The 27,694-nt window shown below is 46.3% G+C and overlaps 2 protein-coding genes across 5 annotated transcripts in view; one reads left to right on the forward strand and one right to left on the reverse strand.

The window, feature by feature from the left end:
* Positions 1-4,199, forward strand: part of LOC137375664 (myozenin-2-like) — a 29,718-nt gene extending 25,519 nt beyond the window's left edge. The window contains exon 6 of the mRNA XM_068043053.1: positions 3,756-4,199. Coding sequence (XP_067899154.1) covers positions 3,756-3,942 — 187 coding nt within the window. The 3' untranslated portion in view covers positions 3,943-4,199. The remainder of the gene's footprint in view (positions 1-3,755) is intronic.
* Positions 4,200-7,064: 2,865 nt separating this feature from the next.
* Positions 7,065-27,694, reverse strand: part of rbm22 (RNA binding motif protein 22) — a 29,097-nt gene continuing 8,467 nt past the window's right edge. For 2 of the 4 annotated variants that reach the window (XM_068044060.1, XM_068044059.1), the window contains exons 3-11: positions 27,434-27,463; positions 24,342-24,474; positions 20,239-20,339; positions 16,790-16,962; positions 15,529-15,729; positions 14,437-14,601; positions 12,637-12,728; positions 10,181-10,315; positions 7,065-9,733 (exon numbers count right to left, since the gene is read on the reverse strand). In XM_068044060.1, the coding sequence (XP_067900161.1) occupies positions 9,600-9,733; positions 10,181-10,315; positions 12,637-12,728; positions 14,437-14,601; positions 15,529-15,729; positions 16,790-16,962; positions 20,239-20,339; positions 24,342-24,474; positions 27,434-27,463 (1,164 nt within the window). In that variant the 3' untranslated portion in view covers positions 7,065-9,599. Of the gene's footprint in view, positions 9,734-10,180; positions 10,316-12,636; positions 12,729-14,436; positions 14,602-15,528; positions 15,730-16,789; positions 16,963-20,238; positions 20,340-24,341; positions 24,475-27,408; positions 27,464-27,694 lie in introns of all 4 variants that reach the window. The other 2 variants (XM_068044061.1, XM_068044062.1) reach the window with 1 other exon arrangement.

Raw genomic sequence — 27,694 nt, forward strand, 5'->3', positions numbered from 1 at the left:
TCTATTTACTCTTTTAAAACCCCCTCATGATTTTGAACACCTCTATTAAATCTCCCCTTAACTTTCTCTGCTCTAAGAAAAATCCAAGCTTCACCAGTCTCTGCACATAACTGAAGTCCCTCATCCACAATCTAGTAAATTTCCTCCACAGCCTCTCTAAGATCGTGACATCGTTCCTAAAGTGTGGCGCCCAGAATTGGACACAAAACTCCAGCTGAGGCCGAACCAGGGGATGGGGGAAGGAAGGTGGGCAATGCATGCATGGGAATGGGGGGGGCGGGGGTGTTGTTATGGCAGAGGTGGCCTTTGCCACTGGGAGGCCTCTGTGGAACACAGATTGCCCACAGAGGAGGGTGCCCCCCCGCCTAAGCCCACAGGGAGGTCGCCTGGTTTTACTGGATTGAACATTTTGGGCAAAAGATGCAGGGGGAATATGAGGAAGCACTTTTTTATGTAGCGGGTGGTAATGACCTGGAACTCGCTGCCCACAAGGGTGGTGGAAGTGGAAACAATCAATGACCTCAAGAGGAAGTTGGATGGCCACCTGAGAGAAATAGACTTGCAGGGCTACGGAGATCAAGCTGGGAAGTGGGACTGGATGCATAGCTCCGTGGAGAGCCAGCATGGACTCAATGGGCCAAATGGCCTCCTTCTGTGCCATAAATGACTGTCGGAGCGCCAGCACTCAGGGAGTAGTGCATTGTCGGAGATTTTTTTTTAATTGATTCGTTCGGGGGATGCGGGTATCACTGGCCAGGCCAGCATTTATTGCCCATCCCTAATCGCCCTTGAGAAGGTGGTGGTGAGCTGCAGTCCATGTGGGGTAGGGACACCCACAGTGCCGTTAGGAAGGGAGTTCCAGGATTTTGACCCAGCGACAGTGAAGGAACGGCGATATAGTTCCAAGTCAGGATGGTGTGTGGCTTGGAGGGGAACTTGCAGGTGGTGGTGTTCCCATGCATCTGCTGCCCTAGTCCTTCTAGGCAGTAGAGGTTACGGGTTTGGAAGGTGCTGTTGAAGGAGGCTTGGTGTGTTGCTGCAGTGCATCTTGTGGATGGTACACACTGCTACCACTGCGCGTCAGTGGTGAATGTTTAAGGTGTTAGATGGGGTGCCAATCAAGCGGGCTGCTTTGTCCTGGATGGTATTGAGCTTCTTGAGTTTTGTTGGAGCTGCATCCAGGCAAGTGAAGTGTTTTCCATCACACTCCTGACTTGTAGATGGTGGACAGGCTTTGGGGAGACAGGAGGTGAGTTACTTGCCGCAGAATTCCCAGCATCTGACCTGTTCTTGTAGCCACAGCATTTATGTGGCTGGTCCAGTTCAGTTTCTGGTCAATGGTGACCTCCCAGGATGTTGATAGTGGGGGATTCAGCAATGGTAATGCCATTGAACATCAAGGGTAGATGCTTAGATTCTCTCTTGTTTGAGATGCTCATTGCCTGGCACTTGTGTTGCGCGAATGTTACTTGCCACTTATCAGCCCAAGCCAGAACGTTGTCCAAGTCTTGCTGCATATGTACATGGGTTGCTTCAGTATCTGAGGAGTCGCGAATGGTGCTGAATAATGTGCAAACATCCCCACTTCTGACATTACGATGGAGGGGAGGTTATTGATGAAGCAGCTGAAGATGGTTGGGCCGAGGACACTACCCTGAAGAACTCCTGCAGTGATGTCCTCGGACTGAGATGATTGACCTTCAACAACTACAACCATTTTCCTTTACGCTAGGTAAGACTCCAACTGGCGGAGAGTTTTCCCCAATTCCCATTGATTCCAGTTTTGCTAGGGCTCCTTGATGCCATACTCGGTCAAATGCTGCTTTGATGTCAAGGGCAGTCACTCTCAGCTCACCTCTGGAGTTCAGCTCTTTTGTCCATGTTTGATCCAAGGCTGTAATGAGGTCAGGAGCTGAGTGGCCCTGGCGGATCCCAAACTGAGCAGCACTGAGCAGGTTATTGCTGAGCAGATGCCATTTGATAGCACTATTGATGACCCCTTCTATCACTTTGCTCATGATCGGGAGTAGACTGATGGGGCGATAATTGGCTGGGTTGGATTCGTCCTGCTTAGGGAGTCCTGCATCATCGGTGGGGCAGTACGAGGGTGCGCTGCACTCAGAAGTGCCATCTTTCAGACGAGATGTTAAACAGAGGCCCCGTCTGCACTCTCGGTTAGACATAAAAGGTCCCATGGCACTATTTCAAAGAACAGCCGGGAGCTTTCCCCCTTGTCCTGACCATTATTTATCCCTCAACCGACATCACTAAAACAGATTATCGGGCCTTTATCACATTGCTGTTTGCGAGAGCTTGCTGTGCTCAAATTGGCTGCCACTTTTCCTACATTACCAGGGAAGCAAAGGGTAATGGTTGATGGGTGTTTTTGTGACTGAAAGGCTGTTTACAGTGGGGCTCTACAGGGCCCAATGCTAGGCCCCTTGCTTCTTGTGGTATAGATCAACGATCTGGACTGAAATCGAGGGGGCATGATTGGACTGGTCAGGTGGCAAATAAAGTCCAGTCTGGAGATGTATGAGGTAATGCATTTGGGGAAGACTAATGAGGCCAGGGAATACCGCGGTGCAGTGGTTAGCACCGCAGCCTCACAGCTCCAGGGACCCGGGTTCAGTTCTGGGTACTGCCTGTGTGGAGTTTGCAAGTTCTCCCTGTGCCCGTGTGGGTTTTTGCTGGGTGCTCCGGTTTCCTCCCACAGCCAAAGACTTGTAGGTGATAGGTAAATTGGCTGTTGTAAATTGCCCCTAGTGTAGGTAGGTGGTAGGGAATATGGGAGCACTGTAGGGTTAGTATAAATGGGTGGTTTCAGTGCTGTATCTCTTTTTTAAAAAAAATAAATAAATGGTTGGATAGTGAAAAGTGCAGAGGAACAGAGGGACCTTGGAGTGCATGTCCACAGATCCCTAAGGACAGGTAGATAAGGTAGTGAAGGCAGGATATTTGCCTTTATTAGCCAAGGCATAAAATGCTGGGAGGTTATGCTGGAACTAGGTATAAAACCCTAGTTAGACCACAGCTGGAGTACTGCATGCAGTTCTGGTCACCACACAAAAGGAAAGATGTGATTGCACTGCAGAGGGTACAGAGGAGATTTACTAGGATGTTGCCTGGACTGGAGAGTTTTATTTATGAAGAAAGATTGGATAGGCTAGGGTAGTTTTCTTTATAACAGAGGAGTCTGAGGGGAGACCTAATCAAAGTGTACAAAATTATGAGGGGTCATTAGGAAAGCCCTATTTGCATTGGTTGAGGGGTTCATTACCAGGGGGCATAAATTTAAGGTAAGAGGTAGGAGGTTTAGGGGGGATTCAAGTGAAATTCTTTCACCCAGAGGGTGGTGGGGGATCTGGAATTCACTGCCTGAAAGGATGGTAGAGGCAGAAATCTCAAAACATTTAAAAAGTACTCAGATATGCACTTGAAGTGCTTTAACCTACAAAGCTACGACCCAGGATCTGGAAAAGGGGGATTAGGCTGGATGACTACGATTGGCTGAAAGGTCTCCTTCCATGGTTTAAATCTCTATGATTACAACAATGATGCACTTCAAAAGGATCTAATTGGCTGTAAAGCACTTTGGGGTGTCCCATGGTGATGAAAGGCACTATAGAAATGCAAGTTCTTTCTTTCTGAATGCTCTGCAATGTTTATAGGGGGACAGAGTCGAAAACAACTGTTTTACACAGTGAGAATGGTCTAGCTGCGATTGTGTTTTTATCGATTCCCCTTTTTTCTAGAGCTCCCACCCCGTTCGGTGTTCCTGGTGCTCAAAGGAGGCTGTTCGAAGAGTCGGGCTTCGAGCCCATGGCGATACCAGAGGAGCCCGTCACGGTCAACCCAGAGCCCTTCAGCAACAGGCCCAGCTTCAACAGGCTGCCTCGCGGCTGGAGTGGGCCTCCCCTCCCCGAATCTGCAGAATTGTGAGACAGCCACGCTGCGAGGGAGGCTTCACCCATGAGTCCTAACGTCAGCAGCGTGAATTGCACCCAGCTCATCAAAGAACAAAAGAGAATTAGCACAAGGGGTATCCAGGGGGCTGACTCGTATAAGATGAATGTGGAATTTACCTTCATAATTACTCGAAACAAAGAAGCTTCCCTTTAAATTAATACTGCACTGTGAGGTTTAAACAGGCCTGAGTCAGGTTCTACACAGCGTGAACAATCCAACTTGTTAAACATGAAGTCTTACACTGAAATTGTGAATCAGATAACATACATTAAAGAAAAAAAGTACCAGATACAAGAGATTTTTTTTTTTAAACTGATCACATCAAATTTTACAGCACAGAGACAGGCCATTTCGCCTAAATGGTTCGTGTTAGTGTTCATGCACAATATGAGCCTCCTCCCATCCCTACTTCATCTCACCCCATCAGCATCTCCTAATCCTTTCTCCCTCGTGTTGAACCAACTTCCTTTAAGTACATCAATTTAAAGGAAAACTAGATCAATGAACCTTTGACTCATAGTCACTTTAAAGGCACTTTACACACAGATCTGGATCGGAGACCTTTATAAAAAAAATATGTAGAATTGTAAAAATGATTTCTCCTTAATAGCTGTGGATTTGTGCCAGCAAACTGTTTCAGGAACTGGCAGGACCCAAGTTATCTCACCATTCACCACCCACCCCTTACCCCCGCCCCCCTTCCTTAAGGGCTCCAATCCATTCTCCCAGTTTCTCCGTCTCACCTGTTCTGATAATGCAACCTTCCATGTCAGTGTTTCTGATATTCTTCCTTTCTCTTCAACCAAGGATTCCTCGCCACTTTGGTCGACAGGGCCCTCGACTGCGTCCATCCCATTTCCTGCACTTATGCTTTCATTCCTTCCCCTCCCTCCCAGAAACACAATACTGTCCCTTATCCTCACCTCCCATCCCACCAGCCTCTGTATTCAACAATCATCCTCTGCTATTTCCGCCACCTCCATGAAGCCAGCACCAAACACATCTTCCCCTCCCCATTCAGTATTCCAAAGGGATTGTTCCCTCCGGACACCCCAATCCACTCCTCAATCACCCCTAACACCCCCTCCCCTTCAAACTGCATCTTTCTATGCCAGCAGAGGAGGTGCAACACCTGCCCTTTCACCTCCTCCCTTCTCACTGTCCAAGGCTCCAAACATTCCTTCCAGGTGAAACAGCGATTTGTGTACTTCTTTCAATTCAGTATACTGTACTCACTGCTCACAATGCAATCAGCAATGGGGTGACTAAACACAGATGGGGTAACCACTTTCCAGAACACCTCCGTTCAGTCTGCAAGCATGATCCCGAGCTCCCTCTTGCCTGCCATTTTAATTCTCCACCTTGTGCTCACTGACCTCAGCCTCCTGCAGTGTTCCAATGAAGCTCAACACAGGCTTGAGGAACAGTACAGCATCTATCGATTAGTCACTTTACAACCTTCTGGACTCAACATTGAGTTCAATTATTTCAGACCATAACCTCTGCCCCCATTTTGTTTCCCCCTCTTTGCAGGTTTTGTTTTTTTCCGCCTTGTTTTGCTTTCGGCCAGCAGCTGTTCATCCTTCTGCTGTTCACATCTCCTCTATCTTTTGTTTCTTTACTTGTCCCATTACCACTCCCTTTGGCTCTGCAGCACGAGCACTTTCGTCATTTAATCTCTCCTGTCTTTCACCCTATCACAAAGTTTCTCTTTCATTCTTTTCCAACCCTATCCCTTTTCACTTACTTAAAACCTATTACATTTCTAACTTTTCCCAGATCTGATAATCAGAAATGTTAATTCAGTTTCTCTCTCCACTGATGCTGCCAGAGTACTTCAAGCATTTTCTGTTTTTATTTCGGATTTCCAACATCCGCCATATTTTGCTTTTCTGTCAATCTCAGTCTTGAAAGCTCCAATTGCCCTGCACCATTTTTTGGGAAGAGAATTCCAAATTTCCACAAACCTGTATGTGAGGAAGTGCTTCCTGACATCACCCCTGAATGGCTTTGCTTTAATTTTAAGATTATGACCCCCCGTCCTTGATTCCAGAGGACACATTTTCTAGGTATCAAATCCTTTTACCATCTCTATCAGATCACCCTCTTAATCTTTCATACTGGAGCAAATTTCAATCCAAGCTTATGCAACCTTTGCCATAATTTAACCCTTCAAGTCCAAGTGTCAGTCTGATCAATCTGCAATGCATCCCCTGAAAGGCCAATACACCCTCCCAGAGCTTGGTGCCCATGTGATCTGGTTAACTCTGGTCAGTCTGCACACTTATATTTACTGGTTTATCCCGTTTCAGTTGAGTATGCAGAGGTTTAGAATGGGTTACTGATAGTAATGATCCCTTATTGGTGTATAAATCCTAAATCAGAACTCCCATTTCTGTTCGTGCCAACAGATTCAGATATGCATCCTACCTAGACTGTGTCGCATCCAACCATAGCCCCTGTGCTCGCTGACCTACATTGGCTCCAAAACCGGCAACGCCTCAATTTAAAAAATTCTCAACCTTGTTCTCAAATCCCTCGCCCCTCATTATCACTGCAACCTCCACCAACCCTACAAGATCTCCGCACTCCTCCAATTCTGGTCTCTTGCACATGCCTGATATTCTGGTCCTTTTGCCAATCACCAAAATCTGTGTCCTCTGATTACCAATCTGCCTGCCACATGCTACATGATTTTGAACACCTCCATCAAATCTCCCCCTTAACTTTACTCTTCTTTAAGGAGCAGAATCCCAGCTTCTCCAGCCTCTCCACAATATCTGAAAGTCCTCCTGCCTGGGGCAATGCCAGTAAATGTCTTTTGCACCCTTTCCACGGCCTTCAAATCCTTCCTAACCTGTGGTGCCAGAACTGGACACAATACTCCAGCTGAAACCTAACCTGTGTTTTTATAAAGGTTGAGTATGACCCCCTTCATTTCGCACTCTATGCCTCTATTAATAAAGCCCGGGATCCTGTATACTTTCATTAACACAGCCTTATCGACGTGTCCTGTCACTTTAAAAGATTTCTTCTAATCATACCTATGAAAGAACTGCTAAAGAGCAGTTAAATAAACCAGACTCACAAAAGACTTAAAAAAAGATGAACATTTATGGGTGTGAATGGACCAACATGGATCACGGCTCTTTCAACAGTGTTACAAGTGACAGATCCCTTGCAATTGCCCCAGACAAACCGCACGGTGTCAAACCAGACTTGTTTTGCATGCAATGCATCCCTGCAGCAGTCTGCAGAATATTCACAGCCTGACAAATTTCAACAAGTCTTCAAAATCGTTGGAAGAGAGAGGGAGAGAGGGAAGGGCAAGGAATATAAAACAGGACACTGAATTTACAAAGCAAAGTTGGGATCAAGTTGTGCTGAGAGACACTGGAGACGAATACTCTCACCAGGGCATATGATTTGTTTTATTCCACTGAGTGACTTAATCCAGGTGAGTTGCATGGACTAGGTAGCCCAGTGCCGGGAACCAATAGGGCCCACAGTGTCAGGCCTGGACTGCAAGGAGAATCGGACAGGTCATGCAGACTCGGCCGAGCCAGTCAATCCTCCTGCAAAGTGTCAACGTATATAATAACATTCAGATTCAATCGCAGTTCTGCAGCCCATCTCCCCACTTGCCCAGATAAATAGTCAATTCATCACCATTGCTCACACAATACAACGACTGGGCCTTTGGGATGAGCTGCCACGAGAGGGCGGTGGGGAGGGGGGAATCTGCTGAATCACTGTGTCCTTAAAGGGCGTGGGGGGGGGGGGGGGGGGTTCACACCTTCAGGAGCAGGGTGAGAGCTGTCAAGGGGGAAGTGGCGCAGATCACCGTGGGGTCAGTGCACAGATGTGGAGGTAGGGGCACAAGAAAACAGTCTCCAGCACAACTATCCAGTTTGGCCGTACAACAATTAGGCAAGGCCCATGACAGTTGCCACAACTGGCGCAGATAACCTTTCATCTCCTGCAAGTTACCAAAAAAAAGTTAAAACGCAAAAGCAATACAAACATCTTTTAAAGGGAAGGCGGCAATACTGTATCCAGTGGGATTTTCAGAGTAATCTTGGATGAATGTGGGGCACGGGGAGAGGGCCCTCAGGTTGAAAATTACAAACAGGATGGAAAAAAAAAACTACCATCATCACACTCAAGACAAATTGAGGGATAGTGAGGGACTTGTAACAGCAAATGCCGAACACTTCCCTGGGGTCAGTACTCCTCAAGACCAGGTCATATCAGCGTTGGCAGTGAGTCGATGCTTCTGTGCTGTGCTATCTCTCCGGGCCAGATACCCCACCCTCACTCCCACCCGAATCTCGGTGCTTTGTGCAGTCTCGCTGCTCACTGCAGCTCGTACTCCAGAATTGCACTGACTCCTGGAATCAGGGACCAGTGTTTTCACCATCCAAGAGACTGTACACAGAGAATTGTGGAGGCTTGGGGAATAACATTCTGGCAAGTGTCTGACCACGACAAAGATTGCTCGCTCTACTGGAAGGTTAGTGAAGCCTCGGTATAAAATACAACACAAGTACCAACAGTTACAATCCTTATGTTTACTGATCTGGCTTTTGACACCCTCTTTTAGAGGTGTAATCCCGATCATCTGGAGAGTGCAGGGACAGGGAAGGTCCAGTGGGTGAATACCCTCAGTTAACCCTTAAATAGCCTCGTCACTGCTCCCGCTTTAACAATAAATGAAGCAGACTGCTTCCAGGCTCCAGTTAGAATCATTAACACACACTTTAATTCAGGCTTAACATTGGACTCTCAAATGCCAGCTGTGTCTGTTTTTTCAGGTCCCACTCAAACGATGCTTCTGACCCACCCCATTTTCTATAACCCTCAGCGAGGGCACAGTTCTGGGGATCCCAGCAGACATCAGTGCCTCTCGACCTGAGGAGGACACGTCTTGGCTGAACAGCGGCCTTGGGCGAGCTGGCAGGCAGCAAAGGGGTCAGTAGTGGGGCTTGATCCTTCATGCTTTCTCAGGAAAGCTAGACGCCCCAGCTGATTCTCCCGCCCTCACCCGCCCACCACTCCCACGAGCCCAGAGGTACTGAGGCCAAATTCAGTGCCTCCATTGCTGCCCTGCCTATAGCGAGGGCGGGTGTGGACTTCCCAGACTGCGCCGCTCAGTGCCAGATCACTGGACCTTCGAGGGGGGATTTGAGGGGCATTTCAGAGTTGACAGGAGTGCTAAATTCGCAATCTAGCCAGGTGTATATCGAACCTCTGTACAGACAGGGTATTCAGCAACACTTTAGCGTGAAAGGGGAGTCAGGAATTGCCGCTGTTCGCTACCAGGTTATATTGAAATTACACAGGTCAGAAGCAGTTCCCAACGCTGCCAACCAGTGAATAGGCAAGAGAGGGGCCACTCACACTGCTGTCTTCTCAGCCGAGATGAGGGAAGCAGATGGGAGGGAAATAAAACAAAGTTTGTTAAATCCTAAAATGTAAAGAAAAATTATTACAGAATTCTACAGGAAAGAATTCGGGATCGGGTTTTAAAAGACGCTTTAAAAAGCTGCCTTCCCAAAACTCCTGCTCTTTTGATGTTGGTGTCTGGCAACAATGTAGGTGGAAAGGGGTGATTTGATGACAGTCTGGAGTTAGGTACTGCTGGGCTTGTTCGTGTGGGCACCCATCCGCTGAGGGTCCTGGGACGGGTAATGGATGGGGCCTGGAGCCCGGAGGAAGGGAGGTGGTGGGGGAGGCATTCCGTGGAACAAGGTGGCTCCAAACCCTAGGGAGAACAAACAAAACAAGAGTTAGTGATACAAGAACTGCAGAGGGCCCAGTACATATCCCATGATACTAAAGGAAGTGCAGTCAATATAATAGAAAGACCAAAACCAGCAACTTCCCCAGTCCTGCCGGGACCACCTCCCTACGACCCCGGCCTAGCAGGAGCACCCCTCCCCCACTGGGACCGCCCCTCCTGGGCCCTGCCATTGCAGCCTGCAGTCATCAAGACAAAGCTGACAATCACCATCTCTGAAACGTTCCGTCCCAGGTCTCCACATTTGCGAGTCAAGTAACAAAGTCCACTACACTACCATACTCATAATCTAACTACCTCACCGGTCCGGCGGGACTCGCCCTGAGGTGAACACAACGGTGGTCCCAGATCCCAGAGTGCGGTACCACAATAATAGAAGCGGAAAAACCATCCCCTGAAAACGTCGGGTACCTGGTGGTGGGGGTGGTGCCAGTCCAGGCGGAGGAGGCAGCGAGATGTTCATCACAGCTGGCGGGGCGCTGGGCGGCAGGTTGAAGAAGTTGGTGGGGGTCTCCTCCTCGATGGTCGGGGGCGGCGGAGGCAGCGCTTCAAGGGGGGGGGGGGGGGGAAGGGAAAGAAAACAGACACGAATTAAGCCAGTACATCACCTGAGCCCAAACACTGTGCTGAAAGATTCCGCCCACAGACCAACTGCGCAACCACTCTCAGCTCCCCATCACGCACAACTAACACGAGGGGCACTGGAGAAAGTGCAAAAAAAACATAGAATCTTACAGCACAGAAAGAGGCCATTCGGCCTGTGGTGCCTGTGACAGCTCTTTGAAGAGCTGTCCAATTTAGCACCCCCAACCCTTTCTACTTTTCTCCCATAACCTTGCAAATTAGTCCTCTTCAAATGCCTGCTTTTTGAAAGTTCCTACGAAATCGGCGTCCACCACCCCTTCAGTCAGTGCATTCCAGATTAATGTAACAAAGCAATTCTCATCTCCCCTCTGTTTTATTTTGCCAATCACCTTAAATTGGTGTCCTCTGGTTACCAATGTCAGCCAGTGGAAACAGCAGACATGCTGAATAATTACTCTGCATCAATATTTAGAGCAAAGGAGGAGGTCTGCATGCTAGTATTGAATCAGGGACAGGAACTCACCAAAATTAATGTAAGCAAAATAGCAGTAATGAAGAAAACAGTGGCACTAAAGAGTGACAAATCCCCAGGGTTTTAAAGGAAAGAGGTGAGATCATTGTAGATGTCCTAAATTATAACCTTCCAGAGTTCTCGCGGTTTGGGAACCATTCCTTTTGCGCATGTCACTCCACTATTTAAAAAAGGTAACAGAGGGAAATTAGGGAATTATAGACCTGTTAGCCTAACATCTGTCCGTTGGGAAATTGCTAGAGTTCTTAAGGTGAATTGAAAGTTGAAACCTTGAAAGTTTTCAGCTGGTCAGAGACAGCCAGCATGTATTTGCAAAGTAGAGGTTATACCTGACAAAATGACTGAATTTTTTGAGGAGGTGACTAATGTAGTTGACAGGGGAAATGTCTATGGATGTTATGTATATGGAATTTCAGAATCCCCTATGTCATTGAGAAAATGTTGGAATCCATTATTAAGCAAGTAGTAGTAGGACATTTAGAAAATCATAATAAATTCAAGCACAGGCTACAAGGTTTTCTGAAAGGGAATTGCATTTGACAAATTTACTAGAATTCTTTGAGGAAGTATCAACAAGAGTGGATAAAGTGGAACCAGTAGATGTAGTGTATTTGGATTTCCAAAAGGCATTTGATAAGGTGCCACTTAAAAGGTTACTACACAAGATAAGAGCTCATGCTGTTGGGGGTAATATAATAGCATGAATAGAGGATTGGCTAACCAACAGAAAACAGAGAGTTGGGATGAATGGGTCATTTTTAGGTTGGGCAAACTGCAACTAGTTGGATGCCACAAGGATCAGTACTGGGGTCTCAACTACTTAGAATTTATATGAATGGCTTGAATGAAAGACCAAGCATATTGTAGCCAAATTTGCCAACGATACAAAGATAAATGGGAAAGCAAGTTGTGAGGTAGGAAAAATAGAAAAGCAAAATATTATTTAAATGGAGAGAGACTACAGAATGCTACAGTACAGTGGGATCTGGGTGTCCTCATACCTAAAACACAAAAAGTTAGCAAGTAATTAGGAAGGCAAATGGAATGTTGGCCTTTATTACAAGGGGGATGGAGTATAAAGGTAGGGAAGTCTTGCTACAACTGTACAGGGTGTTGATGAGACTGCACCTAGAGTACTGCGTAGTTTGCTCTCCTTATTTAACAAGGGATTAGAGGCAGTTCAGAGAAGGTTCACTAGAGGTAGATTCCTGGAATGAAGGGGTTGTCTTATGAGGAAAGGTTGAGCAGGTTGGGCCTATACTCATTGGAGTTTAGAAGAATGAGAGGTGATCTTATTGAAACATAAGATTCTAAGGGGGTTGACAGGGTAGATGCCGAGAGACTGTTTCCCCTCGTGGAGGAATCTAGAACTCCCATTAGAATGATCTGATCATCTTTCCGTCTGATCTGCATTTCCCAGATAGTGTGGCATCTTTTCCAGGGACAAAATACCGTCATGCTTTTAATATCAAAAAATTATTTAGAATGTTTGACACCTTTCAAGCTCAATAAAGAGAAAGTCTTCTAGCAGGGAACAGCTGTGGCCAGAATGGAGTATGTTCAGAATGTGACTGTTCAGCAACTTAGCACAAGATGGACCCAAAGTTTCACTCTCCATAAATAATGCCACTTTGTAAAGCAGTTCTGCGATATAAAGAGGGTTGAAGTTACGAATGTGAGAGCCCACGGTCACTCACAGTTAAAGATCCCCCCACCACAATGTAAGAAGAGAAAATTGCCCTTTACTTACCACCAGGCAGCCCCGGAACAGGCTCCAGCTTCATTCCTGACTCTGTAACATTCGAGTCCTTCTCCTTCTCTTTTCCTCTGGCAGCTTGTGACCTAAGTTCAGCAAGTACACCCATCAGCACAAACGTCCCATGAGCGTGCAGGGAAGAAACTCGCACACGACCACCAAGAGACATACTGATGAGCAGAGCCCATGGCGGGCAGTGCAAAACGACACATGATCAGCATGCACTGAAATAAAAACCACACACAAACTCCTGCGTCCAGCGTGCAAGGACCTCAGTGGTGTAATCAATGATGACCTCACCCATGAGCAGGAGCACTCGCTGAAGAACTTGTGTTCGATCACAAGCATGACTGAGTATGGAATGAATGTATCCCACCTGTTGCTGTTATGGAGTCATTTACGGCACAGAACGAGGCCATTCGGCCCATTGAGTTCATGCCGGTTCTCCATGGAGCTATGCAGTCAGTGCCACTCCCCGCCTCAATCCTTGTAGCCCTGCAAGTCTATTTTTCTCAGGTGGCCATCCAACTTCCTCTTGAAGTCATTGATGTGTCCACTTACACCACCCTTGTGGACTGCGAGTTCCAAGTCATTACCACCCACTGTGTAAAAAAGTGCTTCCTCATATCCCCCCTGCACCTTTTGCCCAAAAGTTTCAATCTGTGTCCCCTGGTCCTTGTACCATTAGTTAATGGGAACAGATTTTCCTTGTCTAACTTAACTAAGCCCATCTCCTTTGTTATAAGGAGAACAAACATAGCTTTTCCAACCTAACCTTGTAATTAAATTCCCCCACCCCTGGAACCATTCTGGTAAATCTCCTCTGCACCCTCTCAAGGATCCTCACATCCTTCCTGAAGTGCGGTGACCAGAACTGGAAACAATACTCCAGTTGGAGCCTAACCAGAGCTTTATATAGGTTCAGCATAACTTCCCTGCTTTTGTACTCAATGCCTCTATTTATAAATCCCAAGATCCCATATGTTTTACTAACCACTCTCTCAAGATGTCCTACCACCTTCAAAGATCGATGCACATGAACCCCCAGGTCCCTCTATTCCTGCACACTCTTTAGAACTGTGACATTAAGTATATATTGCCCCTCCATATTCCTTCTACCAAATGCATCACCTCACATTTGTCAGAATTAAATTCCATCTGCCACTTCTCTGCCCATTCTGCTAGCCTATCTATGTCCTGTTGCAGGCGATTCATATCATCCTCGTTGTTTGCCGCACCTCCAAGTTTGGTGTCGTCAGCAAATTTTGAAATTCTACTTTGTATTCCAAGATACAAGTAATTTATATATATCAAAAAAAGCAGTGATCCCAGCACTGACCCTTGGAAAACACCACCGCCTACCATCCTCCAGTCTGAAAAGCAACCATTTACTACGATTCGCTGTTTTCTGTCCATAAGCCAATTTTTTTATCCAATTAGACACTGACCCTCCTATTCCATAAGCTTCAATTTTCTTAACCAGCCTTTTATATGTTTCGATGGACTCCATGCTTATTCAACAACTTAACTCCATCGTCTTTTCTCTGTCACCCAAGAAGATGCACGATATTTAATTTTACCCATTTGTCCTCTTTGTTCTCGATATTTGTGCTTTTTCTACCACCCAACCAACCCCCCCTGTTCCCAACAAACCAGAAAAGTACAAAAACCCATGTTTTGATATGTTGAGCAACAGCTCCCACATTTCAATATCACCCCCCCCACCCCCCCCCAACACCAATCCACCAAACTTCTGGAGCGATCCATCTCCAAAGCACCTTTTTATACACTCACCTGCCCCATTTGACGTTCAGTCTTCGCCCATTAATGATAAGTTTGTTGAATGATTTCTCGGCCGCAAGCTCTGACGACTGCCTCGTTGCAAATTGAATGAATGCACATTGCTGCCGCTGGACCACAGTGATAGAGCGAATCTCGCCAAACTGGTAAAAATGGTTCCTTTAGATGCAAAAAATAAAGTACAATGTTTAACGATTATTGGAAAGAAATTGCATTTATATATCGTCTCCCACATTCTCAAGATGTCTGGAAGAGTTTCATGGCCAATGAATTATTTCTGAAGTGCTGTCACTTTACTTTGGTAACCAGGTGCCAATTTGCACATAGCAAGATCCCACAAACAGCAATAAGATGGATCGTGAAAGGGGAAAAGTTTAGGGGGGATATGCGTGGAAAGTTCTTTACGCAGAGGGTGGTGGGTGCCTGGAACGCATTGCCAGCGGAGGTGGTAGACACGGGCACGATAGCGTCTTTTAAGATGTATCTAGACAGATACATGAATGGGCAGGAAGTAAAGAGAAACAGACCCTTAGGAAATAGGCGACAGGTTTAGATAGAGGATTTGGATCGGCGCAGGCTTGGAGGGCCGAAGGGCCTGTTCCTGTGCTGTAATTTTCTTTGTTCTTTGTACTCTTATTTTCTGCGATGTTGTTTGAGGGATAAATGGTGGCCAAGACAGACCAGGGAGAACTCCCTGCTCTTGGATTATACCAAGGGACCTTTCACATTCATCTGAATGGGCAAATGGGGCCTTGGTTTAACCTCTCTGACAATGTAGCACTCCCTCAGCACTGTCCCGGAATGTCATGCTGGACTGTGTGTTCAAGTCTATTGAGTGGGGTTTGAACCCGCAGACTTTTGACTCACAGATGAGTGTTACCTACTGAGCCATGGCAGAAAAGTGAGAGACTGAGGCCCCTGAGAGGATGTAAAAGGCTGGGTCGTATGCAGAAGGGCTATGGGAAGGAAGTGAAGGTAAACCAAAGCGAGAGTTTAAAGAAACAGTATACTCCAGCACTCGGCCAGTATCACTACAAGACGTGAGTAATGTCCAATTCCCGCTCGAAGCACGCCCTGAGAGTTTACCGTAGCTCCGTCTCGGAGATCTGCTCCCCAAGACCTCCCACGTAGAGGGTCGTGATTGACTTGTCCTCTGGCGGGTCCAACCGTGGCATGGTCGCTGCCCGCTTCAGCAGTTTGTCAGCCACTGGATCGTTAATGCCATAGTAACGGTCCTTGATGTTCTGATCAGCTAAAGGATCATCTGGGTCAGTCGGCTTCTCATGCCTGGAGAAATCAATCAAATCGGTTTCATGTTTTCAATCAATGCAAATGATTGGTGCAAATGATGATTATGGAATGTGAGGTTTGCCCAATGAGGAGGGATGGATTGGAATGGGAATATACTCTCTGGAGTTTAAAAGAATGAGAGGTGATCTCATTGAAACCTATAAAATTCCTAGAAAGCTTGACAGGGTAGATGGCTGGAGAGACTAGAACTAGGGGGTTGCAGTATCAGGATAAGGAGTCGGCCATTTAGGACTGAAATGAAGAGAAATTTCTTCACTCAGAGGGTTGAGAGTCTTTGGAATTCTCTACCCCAGGGAGCTGTATTTGCTCAGTCATTGAGTATATTCAAGACTGAGATAGATAAGATTTTTGGACACTAAGGGAATTAAGGAATACGGGAATTGGGCAGGAAAGCGGAGTTGAAGTAGGTCCGCCGTGATCTCAACGAATGGCGAAGCAGGCTTGAGGGGCTGACTGGTGTACTTCTGCTCCTATTTCTTTGGTTTATTATGAGGTAACGGGTATCTGCGGGGTCAGGAACAACTGCCAACCACATGGAGGAGGGGATTCGACAAGATTCAGAAAATATTTGCATTTCTATAGCGCCTTTCACAACTTCTCAGGATGCCCCAAAGTGCCTTACAACCAATGAAGTATTGTTCAAGTATGGTCAGTTTTTTTTTTAAATGTAGGAAATGAGGCAGCCAATTTGCACATAGCAAGCTCCTGTAAACAGCAATGTGATAAATGATCAGATAATCTGTTTCAGTGATGTTGGTTGAGGAATAAATATTGGCCAGGTCACGAGGGAGAACTACTCTGCTCTTTTTGAAATAGTACTATGGGATCTTGACCTGAGGGGGCAGCCGGGGCCTTGGTTTAACGTCTCATCAAAGAGATGGCCCTGTGACAGTGCAGCCCCCACCCCCTCAACCCCCAGTACTTCACTACCAGTGTCAGCCTTGATTTTTGTGAATGTCTCTGGGGTGGGACTTGAACCCATGACCTTCTGACTCAGAGGTGAAAACTTATTCTCCAGAGACCTCCCCTTCCTTACCTGTAAGGGCACTCCTCTCCTCTCTTGCACTCTCCTTTGACCCAGAAGGAACAGATGTGTGGCCGATTGCGTTTGTAGTAAGGGGTCGTCCTGGCCAACTTCAGCAGCATGTCACTGGAGCTGGTGGCCTTGCCCAGAGCACCCACCGCTCTCGTCCCATCCGAGTTCTGGATCTGCACAGACAGCAGAAACGTCAGCCCAACAACCAACCCCAAAGCTGCACTAGTAGAGTCCACAAGAACAGGAGGAGGCTATTCAGCCCCGCGAGCCCTTTCTTGTGTTCAATTACTTTATGGCTAATCTGTAATCTAACCATCTACTTGTAAATACTTGCATTGGAGACAGTGCAGCAAAGTTCACTAGATTGGTCCCCGGGATGAGGGGGTTGTCCTATGATGAGAGACTAAGTAAATTGGGCCTATATTCTCTGGAATTTAGAAGAATGAGAGGCGATCTCATTGAACCATACAAGATTCTAAAAGAGCTGGATAGGGTAGACACTGAGACATTGTTTCCGCTGGTCAGGGAATCTAGAACACGGGCACAGTCTCAGGATAAGGGGCTGATCAGTTAGGACTGAGAGGAGAAATTTCTTCACTCAAAGGGTTGTGAACCTTTGGAATTCTCTACCGTAGTGGGTTGTGGATGCTCCATCGTTGAATACATTTAAGGCTGGGATAGACAGGTTTTTGGTCTCTTAGGGAATCAAGAGATATGGCGAGCAGGCGGAAAAGTGGACTCGAATCCGAAGATCAGCCATGATCATTTTGAACGGCGGAGCAGGCTCGATGGGCCACATGGTCTACTCCTGCTCCTATTTCTCGCGTTCTTGGTTCCACAATCCTTCATACCCTTACCGAATAGAATTATCAATCTCAATTGTGAAACTTTAAATTGACTCCCCAACCTTCACAGCTTTTTGGGAGAGTGTTCCTGATTTCCACTACCCTTTGGGTAAAGACGTGCTTCCTGACATCACCCCTAACGGGCCAAGCTCTAAGTTTACATTAAAATTAACTAAGCTCACTGGCAGGAGGGTTGGTAACCAGAGGACATAGATTTAAGGTCATTGGCAAAAGAACGAGAGAAGGGAGATGAGGAGAAATGTTCCTATGCAGCAAATTGTGATGATCTGGAATGTGCTGCCTGAAAGGGCAGTGGAAGCAGATTTAAAAATAACTTTCAAAAAGGAATTGAATAAATACTTGGAAAAAGCTGAAGGACTACGGGGATAGAGCAGGGGGAGTGGGACTAATTGGATAACTCTTTCAAAAGTCAGCACAGACACGATGGGCTGAATGTCCTCCTCCTGTGCTGTAAGATTCTATGTAGATAATGAAAGATTAACTTCCCAATTTAATCATTGAACAAACACAGGGAGTAATGGGTCTAGTTTCATTCCATTGTCCCACAGAAGGAATGGATTGGCCTTTATTGAAAGCTCTTTCACAACCTCTTGTGAATCTTGTCGAATCCCCTCCTCCATGTGGTTGGCTTTCCTGCAGAGAGATCGACCATTGACATGCTGTTCTCCCTTCGTCAGATACAGGAGAAATGCCGCGAACAACAGATGCCCCTCTACGTTGCTTTCATTGATCTCACCAAAGCCTTTGACCTCGTCAGTAGACGTGGTCTCTTCAGACTACTAGAAAAGATTCCAAAGTTCCTAAGTTCCGAAGAAGGGTCACTGACCCGAAACGTTAACTCTGCTTCTCTTTCCACAGATGCTGCCAGACCTGCTGAGTGATTCCAGCATTTCTTGTTTTTGTTTTGGACTAAAAAAGATTGGATGTCCACCAAAGCTACTAAGTATCATCACCTCATTCCATGACAATATGAAAGGCACAATTCAACATAGCGGCACCTCATCAGACCCCTTTCCTATCCTGAGTGGCGTGAAACAGGGCTGTGTTCTCGCACCCACACTTTTTAGGATTTTCTTCTCCCTGCTGCTCTCACATGCGTTCAAGTCTTAAGAAGGAATTTTCCTCCACACAAGATCAGGTGGCAGGTTGTTCAACCTTGCCCGTCTAAGAGCGAAGTCCAAAGTACGGAAAGTCCTCATCAGGGAACTCCTCTTTGCTGACGATGCTGCTTTAACATCTCACACTGAAGAGTGTCTGCAGAGTCTCATCGACAGGTTTGCGGCTGCCTGCAATGAATTTGGCCTAACCATCAGCCTCAAGAAAACGAACATCATGGGACAGGACGTCAGAAATGCTCCATCCATCAATATTGGCGACCACGCTCTGGAAGTGGTTCAAGAGTTCACCTACCTAGGCTCAACTATCACCAGTAACCAGTCTCTAGATGCAGAAATCAACAAGCGCATGGGAAAGGCTTCCACTGCTATGTCCAGACTGGCCAAGAGAGTGTGGGAAAATGGCACACTGACACGGAACACAAAAGTCCGAGTGTATCAAACCTGTGTCCTCAGTACCTTGCTCTATGGCAGCGAGGCCTGGACAACGTATGTCAGCCAAGAGCGACGTCTCAATTCATTCCATCTTCGCTGCCTCCGGAGATTACTTGGCATCAGGTGGCAGGACCGTATCTCCAACACAGAAGTCCTCGAGGCGGCCAATATCCCCAGCTTATACACGCTACTGAGTCAGCGGCGCTTGAGATGGCTTGGCCATGTGAGCCGCATGGAAGATGGCAGGATCCCCAAAGACACATTGTACAGCGAGCTCGCCACTGGTATCAGACCCACCGGCCGTCCATGTCTCCGCTTTAAAGACGTCTGCAAACGCGACATGAAGTCCTGTCACATTGATCACAAGTCGTGGGAGCCAGTTGCCAGCGTTCGCCAGAGCTGGCGGGCAGCCATAAAGGCGGGGCTAAAATGTGGCGAGTCGAAGAGACTTAGCAGTTGGCAGGAAAAAAGACAGAAGTGCAAGGGGAGAGCCAACTGTGTAACAGCCCCGACAAACAAATTTTTCTGCAGCACCTGTGGAAGAGCCTGTCACTCTAGAATTGGCCTTTATAGCCACTCCAGGCGCTGCTCCACACACCACTGACCACCTCCAGGCGCTTACCCATTGTCTCTCGAGATAAGGAGGCCAAAGAAGAAGACGACGATGACGACTAGTAATGGTGACCATGAAACTACAAACCCACCTGGTTCACTAATATCCTTTAGGGAAGGAAATCAGTCACCCTTATATGGTCTCCAGACACGCAACAATGTGGTTGATTCTTAACTACCCTCTGAAATGGCCCAGCAAGCCACTCAGTTGTACTAACCCACTACAAAAAAGTCACCGTGGGAGTACCTTCACCAAAAGGACTGCAGCGGTTCAAGAAGGCAACTCACCACCACCTTCTCAAGGGCAATTAGGGATGGGCAATATTGTCAGCCAAGTCCACATCCGCTGAATGAATAAGAAAAAACCTTTAACTTCAAAAACCTTTCGAAGATGTGCAAGGGGTTAATAGACAACAATCACCTCTCTCTCCATGTTCTGTGTGTAATACTCCTTATTGACGTCAGACTTAGGCATCTCATCCTTGAGTGATATCCCTGCATCGCGAACCTGGATAGGCAAACCTAACACAGCACAGGAAGGAAATGAGACAGTCTTTAACCAGTGTCATCACCGCCTAAAGGGCAAGCAAGCAAATTCACTCCAGAGCAACTGAGGGAGCAGGCTGCTGCTGTCACACCAACGTTTAGGGTGCACAGTAATTGCGAAACGGATGGTATAATTCAAGAAATTAATCAAGCATACTAAAAGCCCCCGCAGGAAAGAATCTCACCAACTTTACTCTAAGACTGCTCTATAGATTGAATCTGCTTGTAAATATATACAGTCACCATGATGTAATAATGGGCACTCATGCCAATGTCACTTAAGAACAGGAGTAGGCCATTCAGCCCCTCGAGCCTATTCCTCCATTCAAACATATGAATTAGGAGGAGTAGGCCCCATTCAGCCCCTTGAGCCGAGTCCGCTATTTGATGAGATCATGGCTGATCTGATTGTGGCCGCAACTCTACTTTCCTGTCTACCCCCATACCCTTTGACTCCCTTGTCAATCAAGAATCTACATAACTCAGCCTTAAAAATATTCAATGACCCTCCCTCCACATCCTAATGACCCTCAGAGGAAAAGATTCTCCTCATCTCGGTCTTAAATGGGAGACCCTTTACTTTTAAACTGTGTCCCCGGTTCTAGTCTCTCCCACAAGGGCAAACATCCTCTCAGCATCCATGCTGTTTCAATAAGATCACCTCTCATTCTTCTAAACTCCAATGGATACAGTCCCAACCTGTCTAACCTTTCCTCATTAGATAACCATTCAATGAGATCATGGCTGAACTAGCGATTTGCCCACTATACATTATAGGTGCATCTTTATGTAATGGATTATTTTAAAATCATCTCAACTTTTAAAAAGCACTGAGGAGATGCTCACCCTCCTCCTCTCCAATTCCCGTTCCTTAATGCGATGATCAAAACGGGAAGTAGATCATGGACGGATTTTAAAATAATGACCGAGAACTTTGAAATCTCACTGTCAGCTCTTCCTCAGCCACTTGGGGTTAGAGATTAAAGACCTGGATCCGTTTAAGAGGTGCTCAGATCGCCGTCAACCTTAACAGGGAGCTGGACCGAGGCCAGTCCAGCAAGCCAACGAGAAGGGGCTAATGGGAGTGGCAGGTGTTCTACAGGAAGGTCAGGATTTGGTGATGGGTGCAAGGTGCAAGCAGCTGTCTGAATGTCTGAAATAGTTAACACATTCAACATGGTTCAAGCGCCTTTGCAGTTGACTCGTGATGACAAATGCTCAGCGCCATTTTCCCAATAATGCAGCTCTCCTGGATGTGCGAGGGCAGCATAATTGGTGAGGGCTGCATTCCTTCTTAGTTTTCACCCACTTAAACTTCTCAATTTTCTCTCAGCTATGGTCAATTTGATGGGCTATGGGAGAACCCCCCCCCCACCCCCACCGACTCTCCCCCCATACCCAATATATTGCCCAAGACGCGGTCAGAGCGTAAGCACTGCCAGGCAATTCGACCACAAGGGGTATCACAGTTGGTCACATCCGCCCCGGCTTCACTGAATAGCAAATCGGAAGTAGGGACGCTGGCCCGTTACTCCCGTCGTGAGGTCAATTGTGGGGCCCTCTGCATCTGCCCCAGCTGAGATTAGCCAACAGGTCACACATTTTTCTGGTTTCACTTTATTTTTATAAAACTGATTATCAACCTGATTAAAAACAGATTTTCAAAAATGATTAAAGCTCAACTAAACCAGTCAGATTTTCAGAATTCAGTTTTTAAAAAGCTGGTATCAGCAAAAGTGACCATCACGTTGTTGCATTGTCATTGAAAACCCAACTGGTTCACCGATGTCTTTTTGCTGAAGGAAATCTGGTATCCTTTCCTGGTCTGGGCCTCTAAGTGATTCCAATCCCACAGGGACAGGGGTGACTCTTAACTGTCCTCAGAAGTGGCTGTGCAAGACTCTCAGTCAGGGCAACTAGTGGGATGGGTAATAAATGCCACCTTACCAGTGACGCCCACATCCCGAGTATGAATATAAAAAATATTAAGCACTGAATTAAATGGTGTCCCATTCAGAAGGGTAACAGCTCTTTCTTTTATAATACATACCTTAAATTATCAAAAATAGTTGAATGAATTTCTCGCACCTTTTAAGAAGTAAAGAAACTAACACATTCCCTGAACTTATTATTTGTGAAAGTCAGATCATGTATTGAACAGCCGAAAATTGGCTTTTGTTTGCATATTCAGGGTGCTATGCATAGTAAATATGATCAAAGTAAAACCAATTCAGCACATTTCAGGCTTTTTTTACCTCCTAAATGCCACAACTACAGTGGTAGTCATAGGAACAACCGTTTTAGCTATAGAGGACATTTTTAAAGTGATGGGACGCTACAAATGGTTACTCTTCCAGACTTCAGTGACTGTTAGGAACAGGAGGAAGCCATTCAGCACTTTGAGTCTGTTCCCTGCATTCAGTTAGAGCACAGAACAGAGAACACAGAACACGTGAACAGAGGCCCAACCAGTCCCCATCCACCACCACCCTCCTCCACCTGGCTGAACTCGTTCTCATATTGAACAATTTCTCCTTCAACTCCACTCACTTCCTTCAAGTAAAAGGTGTTGCTCTGGGTACCCGCATGGGTCCTAGTTATGCCTGTCTTTTTGTGGGATATGTTGAGCATTCCTTGTTCCAGTACCTACTCAGGCCCCCTCCCCCAATTCTTTTTCCAGTACATTGATGACTGTATCGGTGCCATTTCCTGCTCCTGCCCCTAACTGGAAAACTTTATCAACTTTGCTTCTAATTTCCACCCTTCTCTCGCCTTTACATGGTCCATCTCTGACACCTCCCTTCCCTAACTTCTCTATCTCCATCTCTGGGGATAGGCTTTCTACTTTTTTTTTATTATTCATTCATGGGATGTGGGCGACGCTGGCCAGGCCAGCATTTATTGCCCATCCCTAATTGCCCTTGAGAAGGTGGTGGTGAGCTGCCTTCTTGAACCGCTGCAGTCCATTTGGGGTAGGTATACCCACAGTGCTGTTAGGAAGGGAGTTCCAGGATTTTGACCCAGCGACAGTGAAGGAACGGCGATACAGTTCCAAGTCAGGATGGTGTGTAAATTGGAGGGGAACTTGCAGGTGGTGGTGTTCCCATGTATTTGCTGCCCCTATCCTTCTAACAAAGAACAAAGAAAATTACAGCACAGGAACAGGCCCTTCGGCCCTCCAAGCCTGCGCCGATCCAGATCCTCTATCTAAACCTGTCGCCTATTTTCTAAGGGTCTGTGTCTCTTTGCTTCCTGCCCATTCATGTATCTGTCTAGATACATCTTAAAAGACGCTATTGTGCCCGCGTCTACCACCTCCGCTGGCAACACGTTCCAGGCACCCACCATCCTCTGCGTAAAGAACTTTCCACGCATATCCTCCCTAAACTTTTCCCCTCTCACTTTGTACTCTAGTTGGTAGAGGTCGCGGGTTTGGAAGGTGCTGTCTAAGGAGCCTTGGTGCATTGCTGCAGTGCATCTTGTAGATGGTACACACTGCTGCCACTGTGCGTCGGTGGTGGAGGGAGTAAATGTACTAATATCCATTATAAGCCCACCGACTCCCACAGCTACCTCGACTACACTTCTTCACACCCTGCCTCCTGTAAGGACTCCATTCCATTCTCCCAGTTTCTCCGTCTCAGTTCTGAAGAAGGGTTACTGACCTGAAATGTTAACCCTGCTTCTCTCTCCACAGATGCTACCAGACCTGCTGAGTATTTCCAGCATTTCTTGTTTTTTTATTTCAGATTTCCAGCATCCGCAGTATTTTGCTTTTATTTCAATTAGAGCACGGCTGATTGGTACCTCAATTCCACTTACCCTCCATTTTTCTATATCCCTCAATACCCTCACCTAATAAAAGTCTGGCAGCAGACTATTCAACTGTGAGGGGCTTCACTATAAAAGCCATCAGTGAGATCTTCCCCCCACCCCCCCCCCCCCCACCCCACCCTGGCTGAATTCATGGACACTCACCATATTCAAGGTCCAGAAGGCAAGTCTGGCACACGTTCTTCAGCTTGCTACACGTCTGGCAGACTTCGGTTTTCTTAAAACGCATTCTAGCGCCAGGACACCAGCGGAAGACGGTGAAAGGCCGGGAGCAGATCTGGAGGTGGTGCAGGGCAAGGGGAGAAACATGAATTCAACTCATCGCAGAAGCTTAGCATTTACAGCACAGGTAAAGACCCACACAACGTGCAATGATCCCTAGCATTCTCTATATGATGCCCTGGCCACACTATCACAAAAAGGATACAAGACAGTAATGACGGGAGGCCACCTGCGATGATTACAAAGCAGGCATGAAGTTCCAACAGGGATCGCCACAGAATGATCGGGAGGGACAAAGTTGCTGTGACTGACAGCAATTCTATAGTGCCTTTCACAAGCTCAGGATACCCCAAAGCGTTTTACAGCCAATGAAGTACTTCTGAAGTGTAGTCACTGTTGTGATCTAGGAAATGCAACAGGAAGCTCCCACAAACAGCAGCTTGTTGATGACTAGATAATCTGTTTTTGTGATGTTGATTGAGATATAAATATTCTCAGGGATAACTCCCCTGCTATTCTTTGAAATAGTGCCATGGGATCTTTTACATCCACCTGAGAGAACAGACAGGGGATTGGTTTAAAATCGCACCCGAAGGACGGCACCTCCAACAGTGCAGCTTAGAGTTTTGTGCTCAAGTCTCAACGAGCTTGAACTCACAACCTTCTGACTCAGAGGCAAGTGTGCTACCCACTGACCCACAGCTAATACTTTGACTGAATGAGCATTATAAAACTTTGCAGATTTACTTTTTGGAAAAGATTTTAAGGATGGCATTTTTGACTAGTTTTTCAAGGGCAATAGATTAATATAGGGTCATGGGTGACAAACGGAACTTTAATATATGAAGCTAATGGTAAAGGAAAGACTGTCCATTATAACCCAGAGTAATGGCAATGCTGTTAGTATCTTTAATGAAGACTTTAATTTCTGTAGCTAAGATCTGGTAAAGGCATGCTTGTATGGTACAACAGAATAATCACAGAAGTCCTCGTCATTCAGCTGGAAGTTCCTATAGCGATAACTACTAACATTTTTTTTTCTTTGGCCTCCTTGTCTCGAGAGACAATGGGTAAGCGCCTAGAGGTGGTCAGTGGAGCAGCGCCTGGAGTGGCTATAAAGGCCAATTCTAGACTCTTCCACAGGCACTGTTACACAGTTGGCTCTCTCCTTGCACTTCTGTCTTTTTTCCTGCCAACTGCTAAGTCTCCTCGACTCGCCACGCTTTAGCCCCACCTTACATTTATATTTATGTACACTTACATTTATATAGCGCCTTTAATATGGTAAAACTTCGCAAGGCACTTCATAGGAGCGTTATCACACAATTTGACACAGACTTTCATAAGGAGGATATCAGGTCAAATGAATAAAAGCTTGGTCAAAGAGGTAGGTTTTAAGGAGCGTCTTAAAGGAGGAGAGAGAGGCGGAGAGGTTTAGGAAGGGAATTCCAGAGCTGGCATCCTAGGTAGCTGAAGGCACGGCTGCCAATGGTGGAGTGATTAAAATCAGGGATGAGCAAGATGCCAGAACTGGAATAGCACAGAGATCTCAGAGGTTATGGGGCTGGAAGATGTCACAGAGATAGGGAGAGGCACGAGGCCATGGAGGAACTTGAAAACAAAGATGAGAATTTTAAAATTGAGGTGTTGCCAGACCAGGAGCCAATGTAGGTCGGCAATGAGGTAAATGGGACTTGATGCAAATCAGGATACAAGCAGCAGAGTTTTAAGATGAGCTCCAGTTGAGTTAGGATGGAATATGAGAAGTCAGTCAGGAAAGGATTGAATAGTCAAGGCTAAAAGTAACAAAGGACAGATGAGGGTTTCAGTAGATAAGCTGAGCCAAGGGTGGAGTCAGGTGATGTTATGGGAATGGTTGAGTTAGCTGATCAAAGTCAGGGCAGCATGACTTGTTGGTAAGGTAACAAAAAATCCTATAAAACGCTCCAGCTGGGACTGCCTGGCTTATTCCTGCCACCTTGTGGATTTGCACTACACTTATATACCAACATACAATATATACTGAAATTCGCTATATCCAACTCCAACCACCAGTTGGTACTGCCGTTCCATTCCTGCACAGCATCAGTCAGTGGCCGGAAGTGCACACAACATATTGATGCAGAAGTTTGTTAAACTCTGATTTCAAAGTTGTTTAACTCCAACAACCTGATAATTAAAATGTTTTAACTCAAAGGAAAAGGACATTGAACCAGGGGCAGACTGTACGCTACAATGTTGTCACAAGAAGTAGATACCATATTTGAATGGTGCAGAATGCAGCAACAGGTTTGCATATTTGAAATTGAAGAGAGATTAGAAAAGATTCATTACACAGGTGGGCAATTAGAATAAGGAAAACTGTTGCAGAAGCAGAGACCATAAATAGTTTCAGATTAGAACAAGTTCACCAATGAGCATGAATATTAAAGAGTATGGATAGCGAGCAGGGGAATGAGATTAAACTGGGTGGGATATTCAAGGATACGGGGAGCGTGCAGGGGAATGGGATTAGAGTGGGTGGGATATTTAAGGTGATGTGAGGAGAGTGGGATTAGACAAAGGGAGATGAAAGGTGATGGGGAATGAGCAGGAGAGTGGGATTAGACTAGGAGCAAAACACCAGCATAACATTTTATGGCCTCTATTTTTGCTGGATCAATATTGCTAGTTTAAACCCAAGAAATGCATGACCTTAGTGAAATTATCACACTGGAAAACAATTTAAAACATTATTATACTGGATTAGGAACATTCAGAGTCTTTGCTTTAGGATGACAGCTCATCATTGACCATTCAACTGAGAATGATATAGCACAGGAGGTGGCTATTCAGCCCCTTGAGCCTGTGCTGACTCTTTGAAGGCACTATTCAATTAGCCTCATGCTGTCTGTCCTTTCCCCAGTGAAACTCCTAGGCCCTGGTATGTGACATTGGCTGCAATCCTATTCAAATAGCCCAGGGTGAACGTGAGTGTAACAGACCATACCTTCAAATCACAGACACATACACACCTTGCACTCCTTCCCATATTTTTCTTTTGTCTGAAATCATAAAAAGAAACAAGACATTAAAGGCAATTAACGGCCATCGCAGGATGTTGACAATTAGCCTACAAAACACAAAGAGCGAGGATCTCCTTCAGCACCTTAAAAAGGAAAAAGCAGCTCCGAGTTTATACCCTGGTCTGCGCTGTGGGAGTTTCCTTCTGCCAGGAAAAGCAGTGCAGGGGAATTACAACCGAACCAATGTCCTCGAATTAGGGAGGGAGACAG

The sequence above is a fragment of the Heterodontus francisci genome, chromosome 12, assembly GCF_036365525.1.
Source record: "Heterodontus francisci isolate sHetFra1 chromosome 12, sHetFra1.hap1, whole genome shotgun sequence".
Classification (NCBI taxonomy): Eukaryota; Metazoa; Chordata; class Chondrichthyes; order Heterodontiformes; family Heterodontidae; genus Heterodontus; species Heterodontus francisci.